This window comes from Danio rerio, chromosome 10 (genome assembly GCF_052040795.2).
Source record: "Danio rerio strain M-AB ecotype USA chromosome 10, GRCz13ab, whole genome shotgun sequence".
NCBI lineage: Eukaryota > Metazoa > Chordata > Actinopteri > Cypriniformes > Danionidae > Danio > Danio rerio.
In genome coordinates, this window is record NC_141030.1 from 5,405,465 (window position 1) to 5,424,865 (window position 19,401).

Below are 19,401 nucleotides of genomic sequence, written 5' to 3' on the forward strand. Positions count from 1 at the left end.
ATGTTGTTCATAGTGATGCCATTATATATAGTTATATTACATACTTTTGTACATTTTATTACATTATTTTATGGTTAATATTTTATTATTTCAAAATTATAATTCTTAATTTTAAGAAATGTACTTACGAAACGCAAATTTTTATTTTAAGATTTTTTTTCAAAAAATTTAAATCACCCTTTTTAATGATTTAGCTGAATAGTTTTTATGCGAATGAAGTGTTTATTTGAATGCAAATGAACAGTTAATAGATAGAAATATAAATAAAATATGTTATCAATGCATCAAAATTTTCAAGCCATAATTCCAATTGTGGACCAATAATTAATCAATCAATGACAATATGGATTACAAAATCTAAATAAAATGTTTAAATGTCTATTAGCGTTATTAAAATATTTAGCTTTATTTGATAGCATTCTACATTTGTAAATTTAACTCGGTAAGAATGAAGTAGTGCAAGTGCTTTTTTGTTGTTGTTTACAAAAAACAACTGAACTAATGAAACTTACAAGAGACTAACTTTCCATAAAATATGATAGATGAAACTGCTGTCAAAATAAAAAGGTTAACATAAAAAAGGATAAATAAGACATTGATTTGTAAAGTTAAACAAACATTAATGTGTTGATAAAGAGAAGCCACAGAACAACAGAACAAGAGCAAACCTGCAAACTCAAATCAGCTCTAACATTACTTTTACAATATTACTTATTAATAGAATCATCAGTAAATTATTGAAATTAAATAAAACTATGATATTTAAGTATTTTTTTTAACTACTCCAGCATCTGGAAACTTCCTAAACCAAAAAATTATGATTAAAGTTAAGTCTGCAGGTATGATACCCGTTCCTCAGTCTGCAAAAGCAAACAAAAAGGTGCCCACAGTAAAATACACATGAAAATCTAGGGGGAACTGGGATAAACTATGCACTTTTCCAATATATCAGCCAATAAGAAAATTCCAATATATCAACCAATAAGGCAAAAGATCCCCAAAATATAGTGAGAAAATTAGCATTCCATCTGCTGCTAAAAGACTAGCGTAGAGCACCAACTGCTGTAAAAAAACTAGCCTAGAGTGCCATCTGTGGATAAAAATTAACCTATAGCACTGTCTGCTGTAAAAAAATTGCCAGGTATGTGGCAATAACCTTGTAGTTAGTGTTGACATGTTGTACTAAAGTATGCACAGCAACTTGAGTTTGATTCCTGCCACAAGGTCCACGCCTCTCTCTGCTCCCCATACTTTTCTGTTGATACTCTTCACTATCCTATCCTATCCTATTAAAGGTAAAAAAAAGCCCTAAAAAAGTATTATTAATTACAATTCTAAAAAATATTATTAGACTATTTGCTGTTAAAAACTAGCCTAGAGCGCATCTGGGGGTAAAAAACTAGCCTATAACACTGTCTGCTGTTAAAAACTAGCCTAGAGCGCCATCTGCTGTGAACAACAACACTAACTGCTGTTAAATTCTAGACTAGAGCAGCAACTGGTGACAAAAACTAGTCTAGAGCACCGTCTGCTGTTAAAAACTAACTTGCAACATTGTCTTCTGTTAAAAACTAGCATAGAAGGCAGTCTATGGTTAAAAACTAGCCTATAACACTGCCGATTAAAAACTAGTATAGCGCTCCGTCTACTGCTAAAACCTAGCCTATAGAGCACTGTCTGCTGTTAAAAGCTAGCCTAGAGCATCATATGTTGTTAAAAACTAGCATAGAACACAGTCTACCCTGCTAAAAAATCCAGCTTAAACCAGCCTAGACTGGTTGGCTGGTTTTAGCTGGTCGACCAGGCTGGTTTTAGAGGGGTTTTGGCCACTTCCAGGCTGGTTTCCAGCCATTTCCAGCCTGGTCTTAGCTGGTCAGGCTGGAAAATGACCAGCTAAATCCAGCTAAAACCAGCTTGACCAGCCTGTTTTAAGCTGGACATAGCTGGTTTTGGCTGGGCTCCCAGCCTGCTAGGCTGGTCAAGCTGGTTTTAGCTGGTCATCTCCCAGCCTAACCAGCTAAGACCAGGCTGGAAATGGCTGGAAACCAGCCTGGAAGTGGCCAAAACCCCTCTAAAACCAGCCTGGTTGACCAGCTAAAACCAGCCAACCAGCCTAGGCTGGTTTAAGCTGGATTTTTCAGCAGGGTATACTGTTAAAACTAGCTTAACTACTGTTAAAAACTAGCCTATATCACTGTCAGCTGCTAAAAACTAGCCTAGAGCACCGTCTGCTGTTGACAACTAGACTAACTTCTGTTAAATACTAGCCTAGCACACCATCTGCTGACAAAAAACTAGTATAGAGCTCCGTCTGCTGTTAAACACTAGCCTAGAGCAACATCTGCAAGTAAAAAGCTACCCTAGAGTGTCATCTAATGCTAACACACTAGCACTGGGGGCCATTTGCTGTTAATAACTATCTTAGAGCATTGCCTGTTGTTAAAAACTGCAACATTGTCTTCTGTTGAAAACTAGCATAGAACGCAGTCTACGGTTAAAAACTAGCGAAACTGCTGTTAACAACTAGCCTATAACACTGTCTGCTGTTAAAAACTAGCCTAGAGCATAGTCTGCCAATTAAAAACTAGTATAGCGCTCCGTCTACTGCTAAAACCTAGCTTATAGAGCACTGTCTGCTGTTAAAAGCTAGCCTAGAGCATCGTATGTTGTTAAAAACTAGCACAAAACACAGTCTACTGTTAAAACTAGCTTAACTGCTGTTAAAAACTAGCCTATATCACTGTCAGCTGCTAAAAACTAGCCTAGAGCACCGTCTGCTGTTGACAACTAGACTAACTTCTGTTAAATACTAGCCTAGAGCAACATCTGCAAGTAAAAAGCTAGACTTGAGTGTTGATGTTATGTAAATTGTTGTTGTTAAAACAACAATTACATTGTCTGTTGTTAAAAACTAACCTGCAACATTGTCTTCTGTTAAAAACTAGCATAGAACGCAGTCTACGGTTAAAAACTAGCAAATCTGCCGTTAACCCTGCTGAAAAAAATAGCTTAATCCAGCCTAGGCTGGTTGGCTGGTTTTAACTGGTGGCCTGGTTTTAGAGGGGTTTTTGCCATTTCCAGGCTGGTTTCTAGCTATTTCCAGCCTGGTCTTAGCTGGTCAGACTGGGAAATGACAAGCTAAAACCAGCTTGACCGGCCTGGTTTAAGCTGGACATAGCTGGTTTTGGCTGGGCTTTGGCTGGTTGAAGCTGGTCATCTCCCAGCCTGACTAGCTAAGACCAGGCTATAAATGGCTGGAAACCCCTCTAAAACCAGGCTGGTCGACCAGTTAAACCAACCAAACAGCCTAGGCTGGTTCAAGCTTGATTTTTCAGCTGGGAAAAACTAGCCCATAACACTGTTTAAAAACTAGCCTAGAGCACTGTCTGCTGTTAAAAGCTTGCCTAGAGCATCGTATGTTGTTAAAAATTAGCATGGAACACAGTCTACTGGTAAAAACTAGCTAAACGGCTGTTGAAAACTAGCATAGGACAATGTATGCTCTTAAACTTATGCTAAATGGCTGTTAAAAAACTATCCTAGAGCATTGTCTGCTGTAAAAAAAAATAATCTCAGAATTGGTTTCTAACAATTGATCCACGATTTGCAAGACTTTACTATCCCAGCCCTAAAATATATTAATCTGAATGCCGCTCTTAGTGCTGAGATTTTTGCTAACAGTAAACCGATCCTCAAGTATTTAAGTCTTTTTTTTTTTAACCCTAAGCATCCAAACAGCAAAACAGAAGTTAACTGTGAGCATTTTGGGGCCTTTAGATCTTTGTTATTGCCCGTGCGGGATGTAGAGTTTGTATCTGTCAGTGTGCGCAGCGCGGGCACAGCTCTGTCAGTCTGTACCTGCGGGTCAGAGGAGGGCACTAGCTGGCGAGGGACACTGGGCAGAGCTGTTGGGGTTTGGTTACTCCAGGATGTGACAGTAGTGGCGGATCTACCCTGAACACAACACAAACACAAACACACTCTGGTATCGGCCACAGGACCACAAATAATGGACCTGCGCGTGTGCTATTCAGCTGTGCGTGAGTGTATATCGTACCTGCTGGTAATACTGAGGAGGTACAGCAGGCGCAGCGGGCTGAGCAGGAGGTTGAGGTTGTGAGTATGTCTGCATTGGTACAGCAGCAGGACGCGTCTGATGCATTTTCTGGATGCCAGTGACTGCAGCTGCAGGCTGTTGAGGATGCTGATGCTGTCCTAAAGCTCTGCTTAAACGCTCTCGCAACTGCTGCACAGAAACCTAAAAATAAAAATCATCAAATTACAAAGCTGACATAATTTCTCATCCATTAAGCATGAGTGAACGGTTGTGGCAACTTTTCCAATCATCCATCATAACGCAAAAAATGTATAACATTGAAACTCCGGTCCCACTTCATATTAAGTGGCCTTAACTACTATGTGCTTACAGAGGAGAGAGAGAGAGAGAGAGAGTTTTAATTTTATTGCCATTTCAGCTTCTATGGCTATGTCATGGCAAAAAAAAACAGATCAAGGTTTCTACATTTTATAAATATCACTTTTCTATATATTTAAAAAAGTCCTAAAAATTAAGTCATTAACAGAAATAAGTAATAAACAAGGTAAAATACATAAATAATAATAATAATGATAATATATATGATAAAAATCTAAAACAGTTTTTAAGGTTTCCTTTTGATAAAAATTCAACAATTTTAGAAGGATTCAGATTTAAAAAAAATTTCACTTAGAGTCTCTCCAGTTAAAAATTGTTGTCTAAGAACATTAAAAATGGGGCATTCCACAAGAATATTAGGGTGCTTTCACACCTGTGAATCGATTCAGTTGTTCCGAAACAGAGATTACAAATGTTACATTGTTGCTCTTTGCTCTTGGAGCGGATCGCTTTCACATTGCAAAGTTTCTAATCGGACCAAAAGAGCTAAAACAAATCACGTGCGAGTAAACTCTCCTCACATTGGTCAGAGTGTCAGGGTTTATTTTGCAGCGTCCCACTCATCTGTCAGGAGAGGTGGTGGTTTGGTGGTGATTGACAGGGTGCGCACGTGCGACGTGTCTGAGGAGAGACGCGGTGGGGAGGGGTGAGAAGGATGCGCGACGATGCCTATTTGAGGACCGAGAGGGAGATCCGAGATTACCGGGAGATCATCACTCGTTTGGGGGCATCCGGAGACTCGCGAAACTTCCCGCCCTACTCATAATTCTCTCTTCATATAGCCGTATGCCTATTACATATCCATAAAACACAGTGATACAACCGCGCTCGGATCGGATCGCTTTCTCACTGTAATCGAACCGCTCCAGGGTTCGTTTCAATCGAGCCGAGACCACCTCAATCAAGCGATCTCGGAGCGATTACTTTGGCGCGGAACAGAGCGCGATTGCCCTGTTCACATATGCCAATCGAACTGCACTAACTGGGCAAACGAGATACGTTCCGAAACAAAAGTGTAGGTGTGAAAGCACCCTTAATTACACAGGAATTAATAGTTTGTTACAATGTACTTATTGTGTAAATAAATGTATTAACTGTGTACTTATGCTTAATTAAATACATGTATGTAAATACATCTGTAATTAACTTTTGTAATTACATTTCTAAATACACTGTTGATCATCCCTTACACCTTAACCTACCCTTAAACCTACCCATAACCCAACCTCTATCACATCTCAAGAGCACCAAAAGTGTTCTCAAATACATTATAAACACAGTAAGTACAATGTATTTATTTTTTGATGTAAGTACATAGTAGTTAAGGACACTTAATATAAAGTGGGACCGAAACTCCTTATTCATTTTCACAGTTCACTTCAATTTCTTCCATAAAGTCTGAATAAACTGTGCAATGACGCTTAATAATCTTGGAACTGTTTTGTTTATTTTGGTAGCATTTTTGCTACAAATCTAGTATGAATGTTTTAAGATTTACCAAATAAATATTTTTTTGGAACAACCAACATTTTTATACTTACACAAATTATAAATGTATATAGAGAAAAACAACATTGTGGAGGGTCTATTAATGTCATTACAATAAAAAAATAACTAATAAATTACTAATGCATGTCAAGACGTTAGAAACCCTGTGCAGGTAATAGGTATGCCTATGTATGTATATATGAATGTTTATATGTATGTATGTATGTATGTATGTATGTATGTATTTATGTATGTATGTATGCATGTATGAATGCATGTATGTACAGTGGAAGTCAGAATTATTAGCCCCACTTCAAATTTTTTTTCAATTATTTACTGTAAATAATATGCTGTACCAAACAAAAACAAATTCTAGTATATAACAGCAAAAACTAAAAATCCAATTAAACCAGGTGTTACAGATTTAAAATACTATAGTAATTTATAGTAAAGGGAAACAAGCATTATATTGTGTGTGTGTGTGTATATATATCAATTATAAATGAATTATAAAATTACACTACATAATAGTATCATTAGTAACGATCATGAACTAATGGTAATTACCATAGTATACTTTAACCTTTACTGCAAATATATATATATATATATATATATATATATATATATATATATATATATATATATATATATATATATATGTGTGTGTGTGTGTGTGTGTGTGTGTGTGTGTATATAAATACATATATACACACATACACACACATATATATATATACACACACAAATATATATATATATATATATATATATATATATATATATATATATATATATATATATATATGTGTGTGTGTGTGTGTGTGTGTGTGTGTGTGTGTGTGTGTGTGTGTGTGTGTGTGTGTGTGTGTATAAATATATAGACCTCCTCTCTTCCATCAAGCAAATTTTTCGTGTCCGATTTGGTTGGCGACATCACTGACTAAACCGGAACGACTTTACCGGAAAATCAAAAAAAGCACTGTTCACACAGGCGAGGACATTACGGAATTTTTACAGAAACGGCTGCGCTTGTATTTGTACAAATTTGATTACATTACAATCTCTGTGGATGGATCAGTATTGTGAACAACTTTGATGGAAACATATAGAGCAGGGGTCACCAATCTCGTTCCTGGAGGTTCCTGGTGGATAGTGTGGTAACACAATGACATTAATCGAATTATGTGCTATAAGATGTAAAACGGGACTAAAAAAAAAAAAAACATTCGAAACGCAACTCATGTAAACACCTTAATCATATTATTGTCTTATTCAGATTAAGGCAAATAATTACATTACTGATGTGCATGTGCATGTAGTCAATGTCACATTTCTTGCACAAATCTCTTTATAGAGTTGTTTACCTGTTCAGTGTTTGTGGGCAGGTAGGATATTGCTGTCTGCAAGCTGCCCTGTGACGCCAGCAGACTGGCATACTGATTCATCTTCTCTGCCAGCAGGGCACCCATATCAGCAGGAACCGCACCCTGAGCTTTCTCCACAGCTCTCTGGAGCACCACCACCTTCTCAACCAGCTCCTACAAACACATTAACACAAAACGCTGAAAACGATATACCTAAAGATGCTATCATTGTGTTTGTGAACGAAAACAATCATGCGCAATAAACCCAGGTGTGGGAAACATGGGTCTGGTCTGACCTGCAGGGACAGAGGGCTGCAGGAATCCTGAGTTTTGGTCCAGAAGGAGACCAGCTGCTCGACTGTGCCCGCACAGATGTAGCAGAGACAAGCCTGAGCCTGCAGCTCCACGTCCTCTGAAGACTCAAGCCTGGAGCCCAGCAGACCTGCAGGAGAAAACATAACATTTAACATACAGTAGAAGTCAAAATGATTAGCCCTCATGTAAAATGTTTTATTCATTTGCATTAAAATATCTCCCAATGGATATTTAACAGACCAAAGACATTAGCCCCTTTCACACAGTGATACCGGTAAATATCCGGAAAATTTTCAGAACGACTTTACCGGTATATTCAAAAAAGCGCTGTTCACACAGGCGAGGACGTTACGGAAATTTTCCGGAAAAGAGCATTCACACATCCATTCCAAAATACCGGTAAATTCTGACATCATTCACCACAAATGAGCTTTAAACGGCTGCGCTTGTATTTGTAAACATTTGACTAAATTACAAACTCTGTGGATGATCAATATTGTGAACAACTTTCACAGGATCACTTTCGCATGTCGAGATGTTCATAATATGTGCGTGTGCAGGCGCTCACAGGCTGTTTCATAGGCACATGCAAAGCTTGAAGGTAAACAAACAACGGCTTGTCATAAGCATCTCATCGATGATTATTTACACAGTTGGCATTAAGTAGAACATATAAACGTGACCTGACTATCTTCTAGCAGCTAAATGTGTCTGGAAAAATATTCAAAGGTTTTTATTCTCACAAACCGCGCGGACGTAAATGCGTCTGACTGTTCTGATTGGCTAAAGCAGACGTCTCACGTCAGCACGTTCTAGACGTGCACGCGCTTATTACGGTAATCTTCCTTCTGCATTCACACAGCGCAGCATTCCGGAAAATTGCCGGTAATGTTACAACTACTCTTTCCGGAAAATAGCCAGAACGAATTTACCGGTATTTTCAAAAAGGACCTGTTTACACATACAACCTTTCCGGAAAATTGCCGGCAATTTTCCGGAAAGGTCTGTATGTGTGAAAGGGGCTAGTATTTCCTATATTGTTTTTATTAGTCTGATCCGTTGTGAATCAGATCTGTGTTCTCGTGTCTGCGGTGTAAGCAGGTAGATCAGATTTTCACCTGTCAATGAGAGTCGCACAACATTAAAAACCATAGCAACCATGATGCTTTCATTTCAGAATAGACTTCAGCAGCGTCCCAAACCTTATATCTCATACACGAGGACTTAAACAGCTTTTATATTGTCATATAGCACATGTATTTAAGCATGTTAACGAGAGCGAGAGGGCGCAATGTCCGCCACGTAACCATTATAAACTAATATAAAACTAGTGCAGACATCACAAGCATAAATTACGCCATGGACATTACATTAAGATGCCTAAAGGTTTTAAAAAGCCTATATATCAAAAGAAGATGGACAAATGAGAGTCTTTGTCATAAACTATAGTAAAACAGCTTGACAAAAGCTGCAAACAGATTACATACAGGAATAGAGAAAAGAGCACTTTTTAATTATCAGCTGTTGGCCAGCGCCCGCTCTTTTTTTCCTGTCATTGCGCCTTTGCCGTGTGCTGTGAAAATTCAGACAATCGGATACGAGTCACTTTTAAAAGATGATGTAAGCAGGTCAGCAAAAAAATAAATAAATAAATAAATAAAAATAAAAAAATAAAATCGGATACAGTCAAAAAATTCGGAATTGACCATCAAGATCTGCAGTGTAAATGCAGCCTTAGTTTCACTGAAAAACTGAACATTTTTTTAATTAGGAGGAAATTAGGAAATTAGGAGGACAGAACAAGAACAAAAACACTACCGATAAAGGCAAAAACAAAGCAAAAAACATCCACAAAGTTATTGACAAGTCTACCTTAAATTAGTACAAAGACATTTTTATCAATCATTTCTGCTAGAGCACATGTGTCAATTACAAGGCCCGCGGGCCAAATGCGGCCCGTCAAATCATTTAATCAGGCCCGACAACAAGTTTTTGTAATGAAGTTCAAGTGGCCCGTGCCCGCTTTAAATATTAGGTCTGTGACAATTACAATATTGAGACGCAGGTGGTGCTGTTGTGCTTTACCCTACTCACTAATTTAGACGTTAGCATAACGTTACACTAAATGTAAACAAGGTCAAATATTTCTGGGACTAGCACAATGTCAAAAAAAAAAAACGCAAAGTGGACATCGAAAATCGTCAATTTCAACCAAGGTGAAATACCCATGTAAATAAATGTTCCCTATAATGAAGCTGACCAAAACATCCCACAGATCCCGCCTCACAGACCACCATATTGCGTCTAGGATGAAGGTAGCCATGGCACAGGACATTACACCTAAAATAGATGAGATTGTTTCTATGAAAAGATGCAGAATGGCTGGTAAAAATCCCTAATTTTCTTAGGTTTGGCATGTAAGCCCAGTGCAAGTGTCCTTTGGAGCAAAATAATCTAAATAATACGATTTCTTTCCATTTTTTATATAGGCTACCATTTATTTTTAATAGCCTACTAATAAATGTATTGCTTGAATTTTTTTCCTCTGAAATCCACAAGTTCAGTTGTAAGCATCGACAGTTGGCATAGATCATTTCATGATAAGGTTGCCTTTTTAAAGTTAAAAGAATAAGTTCAATAATTTCATATCGAAAACCATCTGTTGCTTGTTACAATGTGGTATATCAGTTGTTGGCGTTTTGTTTTATCATCAGTTTTTTCTGAATATGAAATAATTTTTAAAGTAGACTACAGTTCTATGCTAGCCTACTGTACTGTTTTATGCTTATATTGGTTAGAGACCTTATTTCAGGTTTTGATAGACATAAAGCCTGTGGTGACACAAATTAAATGTAAAACCTTACTATTATGATAAACGTGGTTTAATGAAGTGTAAGAGATTTTCTACATTTGTTAATACACTTTCATTTTCTCCAATAAATAGTTTTTTTTAAATGTGGATGTATGGCCCCTGACTTTACTCGCAACACTCAGTGTGGCCCTGTACAAGTTTGGGTTTGACACCACTGTGCTAGAGAAACAAAAGCTCAGATACTGGACAAGGATGTTTCCTTGCACCTCTGTGTGTGTACAATTTGAAAGCCACAGTGAGCATACACTAATGTGCAAGTAAAAACAAAACAAAAAGTATACGTTGGGTTTAAGGGATTGTATGGGACTTAAGGGACTGTATGTTTTCGACAGTATAACAGACTCACCACAGAGTGCAGAGAACTCCTCTGGCTTGGCGTAAGTCATGACCGCAGCCAAAGCTTCCTTCCAGTTCTGGAGGTCACAGGTTTCCAAAATGTCCAACCAGTCCTTCATCACCACAGCGCTAATAAGCTAAAACACATTGAGATAATGTCATTAAACAGATCATGTACAAGTTTAAACCAGCAGCAGTACAATATCAAACATTTAGAATAAACAGCCCTGTGGGGCCGTGGTTTACAGTGAATTTAAAACAGCTAAAAAGGTGGTAATTCACTATCAGCCACAGATTTGCGGGGCTTGTAAAATGGTTATTCCATATATGCGTCACATGTGCAGGTCTTATATTTACAATGCTTGTTCCCCTTAAAAAAATGTGCGCTAGCAAAATGAACATTGTAAATTTTGATTTCACAGACTTTAATACATCAGTCTTCCACAAAACAATGCAGTTCTACAGAAAAGGTTGTAGATGCTAATGAGTGATTATAGAGCAACACAAACGCAGCAGTATAGAATATAACGCAGCATTACTGATATAATGAAGTCAAAGGTGTACGCTTGTAAAATACATTACAACCGCTTTTTGATTGATGCTTAACAATCAGAAAAAGGACTGAAAAATTGTTTTATAATAAACATTTAAAGGGCATGGTAACCCCTCTGTGTCAGCAGAATGTTTTCAAACCTCTAGTTTGGAAAAATAAATAAATAAATCAGGAAAGTGGGTGTGTCTAGCTCTGTTTAGATGGGAGTGTCAAGGGAGGGAAAGAGAAAAGAGTTTGCATAAAAATGGGAGGTTCCGTTTGGGCACACGCTGATTTTCACAGAGGCAAAACAAACACACAGATGCAGGGGAGGCTGATTTATACTTCTGCGTCAAATGGCGGCGTATGCTACGGCGTTGAAGCATAGCCCTACGCCGTGGTCGTTGCTGACATGCAACTCTCAAAAAATGTAACTACACGTTGCAACGATGCGTAGTGCAAGCTCTGTGATTGGTCGGCTTGGTAGCGCTCACGAGTCTGGGCGGGACCGAGAGCCGCGCGAATGGCTTGAGCCCAATGGAGCGATTGTTTACAAGTGTGGAGTCCCGTGAAGGAGCTCCGGATGGAAAGTTTTGTTTTGTGTTTACCTCATAGTTAAAGTTGTTGCACGTCCGCCGGTTCCTGCCTCAAAATGAGCGAGTTTGAGCCACTGAACACATCCCGGAAGTGTTCAGGAAAAGCAAAACAGCAGCGAAGAAACTCGACACAGAGGAACATTTACACCTTACTGCCAACTAGCGTTTCGGAAGTGTTAATGCAGACCGACAGAGACAGCGCGCAGAAGTATAAAATGCACAGCTACGCGCGTTGCATACGCCGAGGGTTACGCCAGTCACTTGACGCAGAAGTATAAACCAGGCTTGAGACAGTGACTGTTTACATGGACATCAGTAATCGAATTATTTGGCAAATGATTAATTTGTGAAACTGCAGTTTGAAACTTTCACTTTTATTCAGGAACATTTCTTGCATGCCCCCCGTGACAAACGAGATATTGGATGCGAGGCAAAAGTTTGATTGCAGTGTTTACACTCAGAGAGCAACATTTACAGCGGATCTTTCAGTCCATTTATATTATAGTGATATTAACATACTTTAAACTTAATAACTAAATACATTTGACTAAGGTCTGTCTTTAAACACCGAAAGAGTACTGCTGACTACACTAACTAACTCTGCCATCTGAATAAACAAAGACCACTGACTGCTTAGTTACCAAATCTGTAGCCATTCTAGACGCTGGATTACACGCAAGGATCTAATCGGCTTGACTCGGCTTTCAAAAATTAGTTTCAAACCGGAAGAATTTGCTGGAAAAACAACCAATTTTCACTTTTTAGTGAAATATGTGTGTCCTAATAGAGTTTTTAGCAGCGTCGGACACATATATGACTGTCAACAGCTCAAAACATGTGTTTTGGTGTTTCGTGACCATTGGTCATTGACCAATGCTATTCAATATTGCATATCGTGTCAAATTTCATTAATGTAATAAATCGCAAAAAGGAAACAAAAAGATTAGTCTCTGGTCTGATCTAAATATGAAGAAAAAATACATATTATAACTAGTATAATTAAGATATCATAGAGAAAACACATTGTTTATACAGTGGTACCTTACCTTGGAGATTTTGCTTTCAGTTTTGGAGAAGTATTTCCTCTGAGTCTTTGCCAGAAGCTCAGGACCACCAGCAATGGCCAGGATGATGCCGTCAGCCATTCGGTTATCATGGAGACAGAGATTAACAGCAGCTTCATAATCACCAGTGAGCAGCGCTTGAGTTATCAGTCCATCAATATCTAAAACAATATACAATAAAAAATTGAACAATAAAACAGAATGAATAAACCAATCAGCTCTTACATAATTTGATGCTAAACATGTCATATGCTAAGAGATTTATTAATATTAAGATACTAATACAGACACTTGCCCTGGCTAACTTTGAGGTTAATGGCGTCTGAAGCTGGAGCAGGAGGAACTTCTGTGTTGGATGTCTCTTCAACAACAGGTTCTTCCTCGTTAACAGGAATATCATCCAGGTCGGAATCTGCTTCTTCCTCTGCGAGGACTTCCTCCTTATCCTGGATAAGAAAAAACTAAATGTAAATGTTTGCTACCTGTCAGTTATTCAATTATTAACCAAGTATGGCATTTACTATTTTAAGCCACCATTTAAACCACTAACATGCATCCCAAGCAAATATCCAAAATACTCTATTCAAATAGGACTGTTTGCTGCTGCAGTTTTTCCTCACTTCAAATGATAAATGTTTGCTCTTTAACTGAACCCATCGATTTGTCAGAAGCACAGCTAAAATTATCTCTATTCCAGTGTTTCAAACCACTTGAAAAATGAAAGATGCTGATGTCTTGTAAAACTATCATTCTTGTTCTGCCATCTTTTTACCAGTACAATAGTGCAATGTCATCCATCTGCAGCATTAGCACACATGCTCTTTAGCCACAGTAGAAAAAAATTTACACAAGTATACGTACAGTTGAAGTCAGAATTATTAGCCACCCTTTAAATATATATATATATTTTTCAAATATTTACCAAATGATGTTTAACAGAGCAAGGACATTTTCACAGTATGTCTGATAATGTTTTTTTCTTCTGGAGAAAGTCTTATTTGTTTTATTTCGGCTAGAATAAAAGCAGTTTTTAATTTTTTAAAAGCCATTTTAAGGTCAAACTTATTAGCCACTTTAAGCTATATATTTTTCAATAGTCTACAGAACAAACCATCGTTATACACTAACTCGCCTAATTACCCTAACCTGCCTAGTTAACCTAGTTAAGCCTTTAAATGTCACTTTAAGCCAAGGGTGTCCAAACTCTGTCATGGAGGACCAGTGTCTATGAGAGTTTAGCTTCACCAAGCTTGAACTTTGCACCACAGCAACCAGCGAAACTTGACGCATGACCTTGCGTTTCCGGTCTGACGCATTTGCGTGCATATCAATGGAGGTCTATGGGGAGACAAGTCCAGTGTGACCGCGGCTTTACTAGGTATATTTGAAACTTCCAGGCAGGTGTGTTCAGGTAAGTTGGGGCTTAAGTTTGCAGGACATTGGCCCTCCAGGACCTAAATTGAAGACACCTGTTCTAGGTCGTTGTGGATGTAGAGGTCATGTGCGCTCAGTGACCATTGCAAGTCTAAGAGACTATAAGTACTCATGAAATGTGCCCCTAATGACATACTAAGTGAAACATGAGAATATCAATATCATTCATAGAATGCCCAAATGACTACATTTGTTAGTCGACTACCACCCATTGTAGTACAATCATGCAGATTCTCCATGTACTCAATTCCCAAAAAGGTAGACAAAGTACATGCATATTGCCACAAGACTAAAAGCCTTGGTTGAGGTTAGTCGCAATACTCAAATCTACAACAAAAAAAAACTACAATGCCAACATTCCTGTGTGAGACTGCAAGTTTCAGAGGGAACAATTTAACGTTTCTTGAAATTTCTGTCCCTGCATCTTGTCCAGTTTATATAATTTGATTCCAAATATATATATATATATATATATATATATATATATATATATATATATATATATATATATATACACTCTGTCACACAGGGATGCTGCAACAAGAGCAGGAGTATTTCTCAACATGGTGAAGGTACCTCGTCCAGTTTCGTTTCCTCTTTAGCCCTGCCATTATTTGGGTCATCACCACCCAAAACATCTTCAACTTGCAACTCTAGCTTGCAGTCACTAACGTTCAGAAGATCAGCCACAGATATCATCAAGTCAGATTCTTGTGTTGGTAGTTGAGGGTCAACATTTAATACTTGCATAGACACAGCTTCTTGAGGCAAGATGTCTGGAGAAAGGCCAGGAGCATCCAGTGGGTCACATCCTGATGCTAAATGTAACCCTATAGTAGATGCTTGTGCAGGCTCAAGATACTCAGTCTGCACTACTCCAAATCCTTGCTCTGTGATTGGCACGGATTGTTGAAACTCAACTGTTGTTGCACCACATGAAGACTGGTGTGGCACCATTGTGGCAGTAGATTCAGTAGGCAGCAGTAGATCAGTAGACTCCAGAGCCAGATTGGACTCTTGAGGACAAGTCGAAGGTGTAAGGAGAGGCAGAGAATCCAACTGCTCTTCAGGTGAAGAAACTTGCCCAGAAGGACCAACCTGTGTTACAATGTCAACAGGAGCAGCAATGCCCACTGGGGGTGTCTGGTCAAAGGAGTGGGTGAGATCAACTGGAGGTGTCAGGTCAAAGAGGGTGGTGAGATCTACTGGTGGGGTGAAGTCCACTAAAGTTTGGGAGTGAGGTTGTAAGGTATTGGCACTGGGGACAGTTGTGGACTCAAAAATAGGGTCATTTACAAACTGAAGGTGTAGCTCAAGGTTTGGAGGACTTGCATATTTAGGCTCAATCCGAGGCTGAACCAGCAAAGCATCAGGATCAGGCTCTGACTGAGTTTCAAGGACTGGTTCAGGGTTATTACTAATGTCAGGCAAAGGGTCTGACAGCGGGTCAGGAGCAGGAGTGGTATGCTGAAGAGGAATGGAGGCAGGGATGATGGAAAGCTTCACACATGATGGATTTGATGAAATGGAAGCAATGAAAGATTGAAAACACATGATTAATACAGAGAAAAAGTGATGCTAATGTGAAGAGGCAGTAAAGATTTCATTCTTTATGGTATTTCACACTTGAAAGTTTAACCCTGGGTTACACGGTAAACAGAATCCAGACGTTATCCTGCTTGACGGACCATAATTACCCACTATTAATTAATCCTGGGGATTCATTGCATCCGTTTCTCCTTGTACATGTCTAGCATCACATGCCTGGAACCTCACCCAAGGTGGTACAAAAAAGTTCCAGGTACTAGGTGCACTATCAGAAATAAAAGTACAAAAGCTGTCACTGGGGTGGTATCTTTTCAAATGGTACACATTTTTACTTGAAGGGTCTTTATTGGTACCTCAAAAGTATATATTAGTACCTACGAATTTTAAGAGGTACACTTTTGTATTTTTTAGGAACTAATATGTACCCTTGGTGTATTAATATGCACCTTTAAGGTACAAATTTGTACCTTTTGAAAAGGTACCATCCCAATGACAGCTCTTGTACTTTTATTTCTGAGAGTGAATGGAACAGTGGAAAAGCCCACAAAAGTGAACAGTACTTAACAAAGCACCTAATAATTACAGCTAAAAACAGGGTTTTAAATGTCTGACTAAGCAACTGTTAAGGGTCAAGGTGCAAATAAAGGTTTTATCAGTTTGCTGGTAACAAAATATTGTTTACAATTCAGACTTTCCTGAGGTTTCCACTTAATTTGGTTTACTGATTTCTAAGGGTGCTTTCACACCTGCCTTATTTAGTTCGATTGAATCGCACTAGAGTTCGTTTCCCCTTTTGGTACGGTTCGTTTGGGCAGGTGAGAATGCAGCAATCGTACTCGAGTGCGCACCAAAAGCGGACCAAATAAGCGTACCGAGACCTGCTTGAAGAGGTGGTCTCGGTACACTTTCAAACGAACCCTGGAGCGGTTCGTTTGTGGTGAGAATATGATCCGTAAAGGTCCTAACGCAAAAAGTACTGCGCGTTTTGGACTAATTCAGCTGCCGTAGGCGCATGCGCTGTGCATTATGGGATATGGAGGAAAAATATTTGTTGACAGCGCTTTACCAACAGAGAGAGAGAGGGGAAAACATTAACCTGATGGATCGTTGGTAATATTTCCGCAAGATGACCATGTCGCAGTTTAGCTCGATTAATTCACGCCTCCTGCTGAAGTGACGAGCGATGCATTAAACACTGTTTTCCAGCCGCAGTCGCGCTTCATTTTCGTAATGTATAGTTTGTCTAAAGCAGGCATGCAATCAGCCAACGCAGTCGTCCCTCCAGGGTAAAAGGTTTTGTTTACCTGCAGGAGTTCACTGGCCTTTTCCCGCACGTGAATTCTGACCAATCAATAAAAGTTTAGGAAATACGTTCAACAACATCTGGCCAATGAGAGATGTGGATTTTGTCAGATGACTGCATTTTGGTTCGTTTCAACTGGTTCGGACCAAAGCCAGCAGTGTGGTTTGAAAACGACCCACAGACGGCAGAAGATGCAACAATGTATCATTTATTGTCCTTGGTCCGGACCAAATGAAGCGAACTACAGATGTGAAAGCACCCTTAGTTTGTCAAGTTCAAGTTCCAAATTTTTCCAATAAGGAAGCTTCTTCTTCAAAACTTTCATTTCCCCTTGCTAGGAAGCGCACAAAACAAAAGTTATTTTGCTCTTGTTTAGTAAAAATAAATCTTCTTTTTGTGATCTCAAAAAGCAATTTTTGAAATTGGATTCCGAGGTTACCTGAACAAGTTGCAAAGATAGAAACCTGGAACCGTTATATAGAACCCAATGATTGGTCCACTTACCATATCGGCCTCTTTAGGTTTGCAATTTCCTTCTAACGCTGATGCAATCTGAAATCCACAACCAAAAATGAATCAAGTCCAAAACTCTGACACACAGAGAAAGAATCTCAGGCATTTACACTACAAATCAATTTACAAATAATGAACACAACACCTTTAAGGCGAGCTCTTCCTTCTCATATCCTAGAAGTTCCAAATATTTCAGTCGTGCATCTTCTTCAAAGTTTACCTAAAAAGATGAATCTATTGGTTACAACTCTGATAGAAAGTTACCTAACCTGTTCCTGTGCACACAATTAAGCATTCTTAATCGAGTGTCTTACCTTCAGAAATGACCAAACAGTCCTCTCAAATTCATTCTGAACAGTTTCAATCTTGTTTTGGCAGTACTCAAGAAAATTTCCAGCATTGAGAGTCGTCTGGAGTTGGTTTGATCGATGAATGAAATCTGTTTCCGTCACAACCTGACTGATGTGAACAACATGAGCAGCAGTCTGCTGGGGCTGTTGAGCAGTTGGCTTAATGTTGTCCAAAGTAACAAGTTTCCCACCAAACTGTTCACAAAAACAAAGCAGATTTAGAACAAGCACATTTATTAGTGCATATTCAATGTGCAATGCTAGATTTAGAGCCACTTACAGCAAAAGATGCTCCAACTGGTCTACGGATCCATTTTGGAGGTTTCTTCAGAGGTGTGATGGTGCTCTGGGGGGACGTTTGCTGGGGCAGTTGTAACGGTGGCAATGTCTTCCCCGTCCCAAATGGATCCATATTTCCAAATGAGCTACTTAACTATTGATCCAAAACACATCAGGATCGACTGTGAGAAGATGTTCATGCTAGCTTAAGAGCGTTATCTTGTATACTGAGCCCATCCACACGTACAAAGATATTCTTATAAACTGAGCTTTCTCTGCCTTCATTAAAAAAAAAAAAAAACATCTGTCCACATGAAAATGCACTGTGATAAACTGTTAAGGGCCAAACCAACAGGTGGTAATAAGAGCCTTTTATGCACAGTTCACACTGACCACAGAGTATTCATGTGAGTAAGTTACATACAAAGTCAATGCAAACAGCCAAACGATGCAGAATGCATTTGCGGAACTCGCCTCAATCAATATTTGGTGTGAAACCAGCATGAACAAAGCCATGTAGGCCAATCAAAAAGGAGAAAACAGCACACACAATAATATCATGAGTCAAAGTGGATTAGTGGCCACTCGACCACACCGTAACCAGAGTTTCTCAAAATCTTCACCCTTGCCGGAGTCTTCAGAGAGTTTCGGTTTCAGTCACATGATATTGCATTTTCATGAGGACGTATGGTCAAACCGTGTAGAAGAGATTTTGAGAATACCCATGCTCGTGTGGACAGGTTCTGAATTTACTTGTACCTGATCAGCCTGCAAATTATTGGCGTTGTCATTGCTTCCTCCCATAATGGAGTAGATACTGATGTGGCCATCAAAAGCAGCAGCAGACAGAACAGCTGGGTTTCTTGGGCACCACTGGATATCGAAACACCACTGAGTACTGGTGGGCAGCTCATACAGGACCTGGTACCAGGAACGAACAGACATTTAATATGTTACGGGGATCAAAGT

At 38.9% G+C, this 19,401-nt stretch overlaps 1 protein-coding gene across 38 annotated transcripts in view; it reads right to left on the reverse strand.

Moving 5' to 3' along the window:
- Window positions 1–19,401, reverse strand: part of sec31a (SEC31 homolog A, COPII coat complex component) — a 43,447-nt gene that overhangs the window by 14,065 nt on the left and 9,981 nt on the right. For 11 of the 38 annotated variants that reach the window (XR_015500222.1, XM_087268809.1, XM_087268808.1 and 8 more), the window contains exons 9-21: window positions 19,192–19,353; window positions 18,434–18,586; window positions 18,118–18,348; window positions 17,949–18,023; window positions 17,795–17,842; window positions 15,016–15,939; window positions 13,301–13,451; window positions 12,988–13,166; window positions 10,824–10,950; window positions 7,587–7,732; window positions 7,291–7,464; window positions 4,058–4,258; window positions 3,859–3,954 (exon numbers count right to left, since the gene is read on the reverse strand). Coding sequence is in view for 26 of the 38 variants with exons in the window: in XM_087268809.1 (XP_087124935.1) it covers window positions 3,859–3,954; window positions 4,058–4,258; window positions 7,291–7,464; window positions 7,587–7,732; window positions 10,824–10,950; window positions 12,988–13,166; window positions 13,301–13,451; window positions 15,016–15,939; window positions 17,795–17,842; window positions 17,949–18,023; window positions 18,118–18,348; window positions 18,434–18,586; window positions 19,192–19,353 (2,667 nt within the window). In the remaining 12 variants the exon portion in view is untranslated. Of the gene's footprint in view, window positions 1–605; window positions 1,435–3,350; window positions 3,955–4,057; window positions 4,259–7,290; window positions 7,465–7,586; window positions 7,733–10,823; window positions 10,951–12,987; window positions 13,167–13,300; window positions 13,452–15,015; window positions 15,940–17,794; window positions 17,843–17,948; window positions 18,024–18,117; window positions 18,349–18,433; window positions 18,689–18,766; window positions 19,354–19,401 lie in introns of those variants that run through there. The other 27 variants (XR_015500231.1, XR_015500227.1, XR_015500226.1 and 24 more) reach the window with 5 other exon arrangements.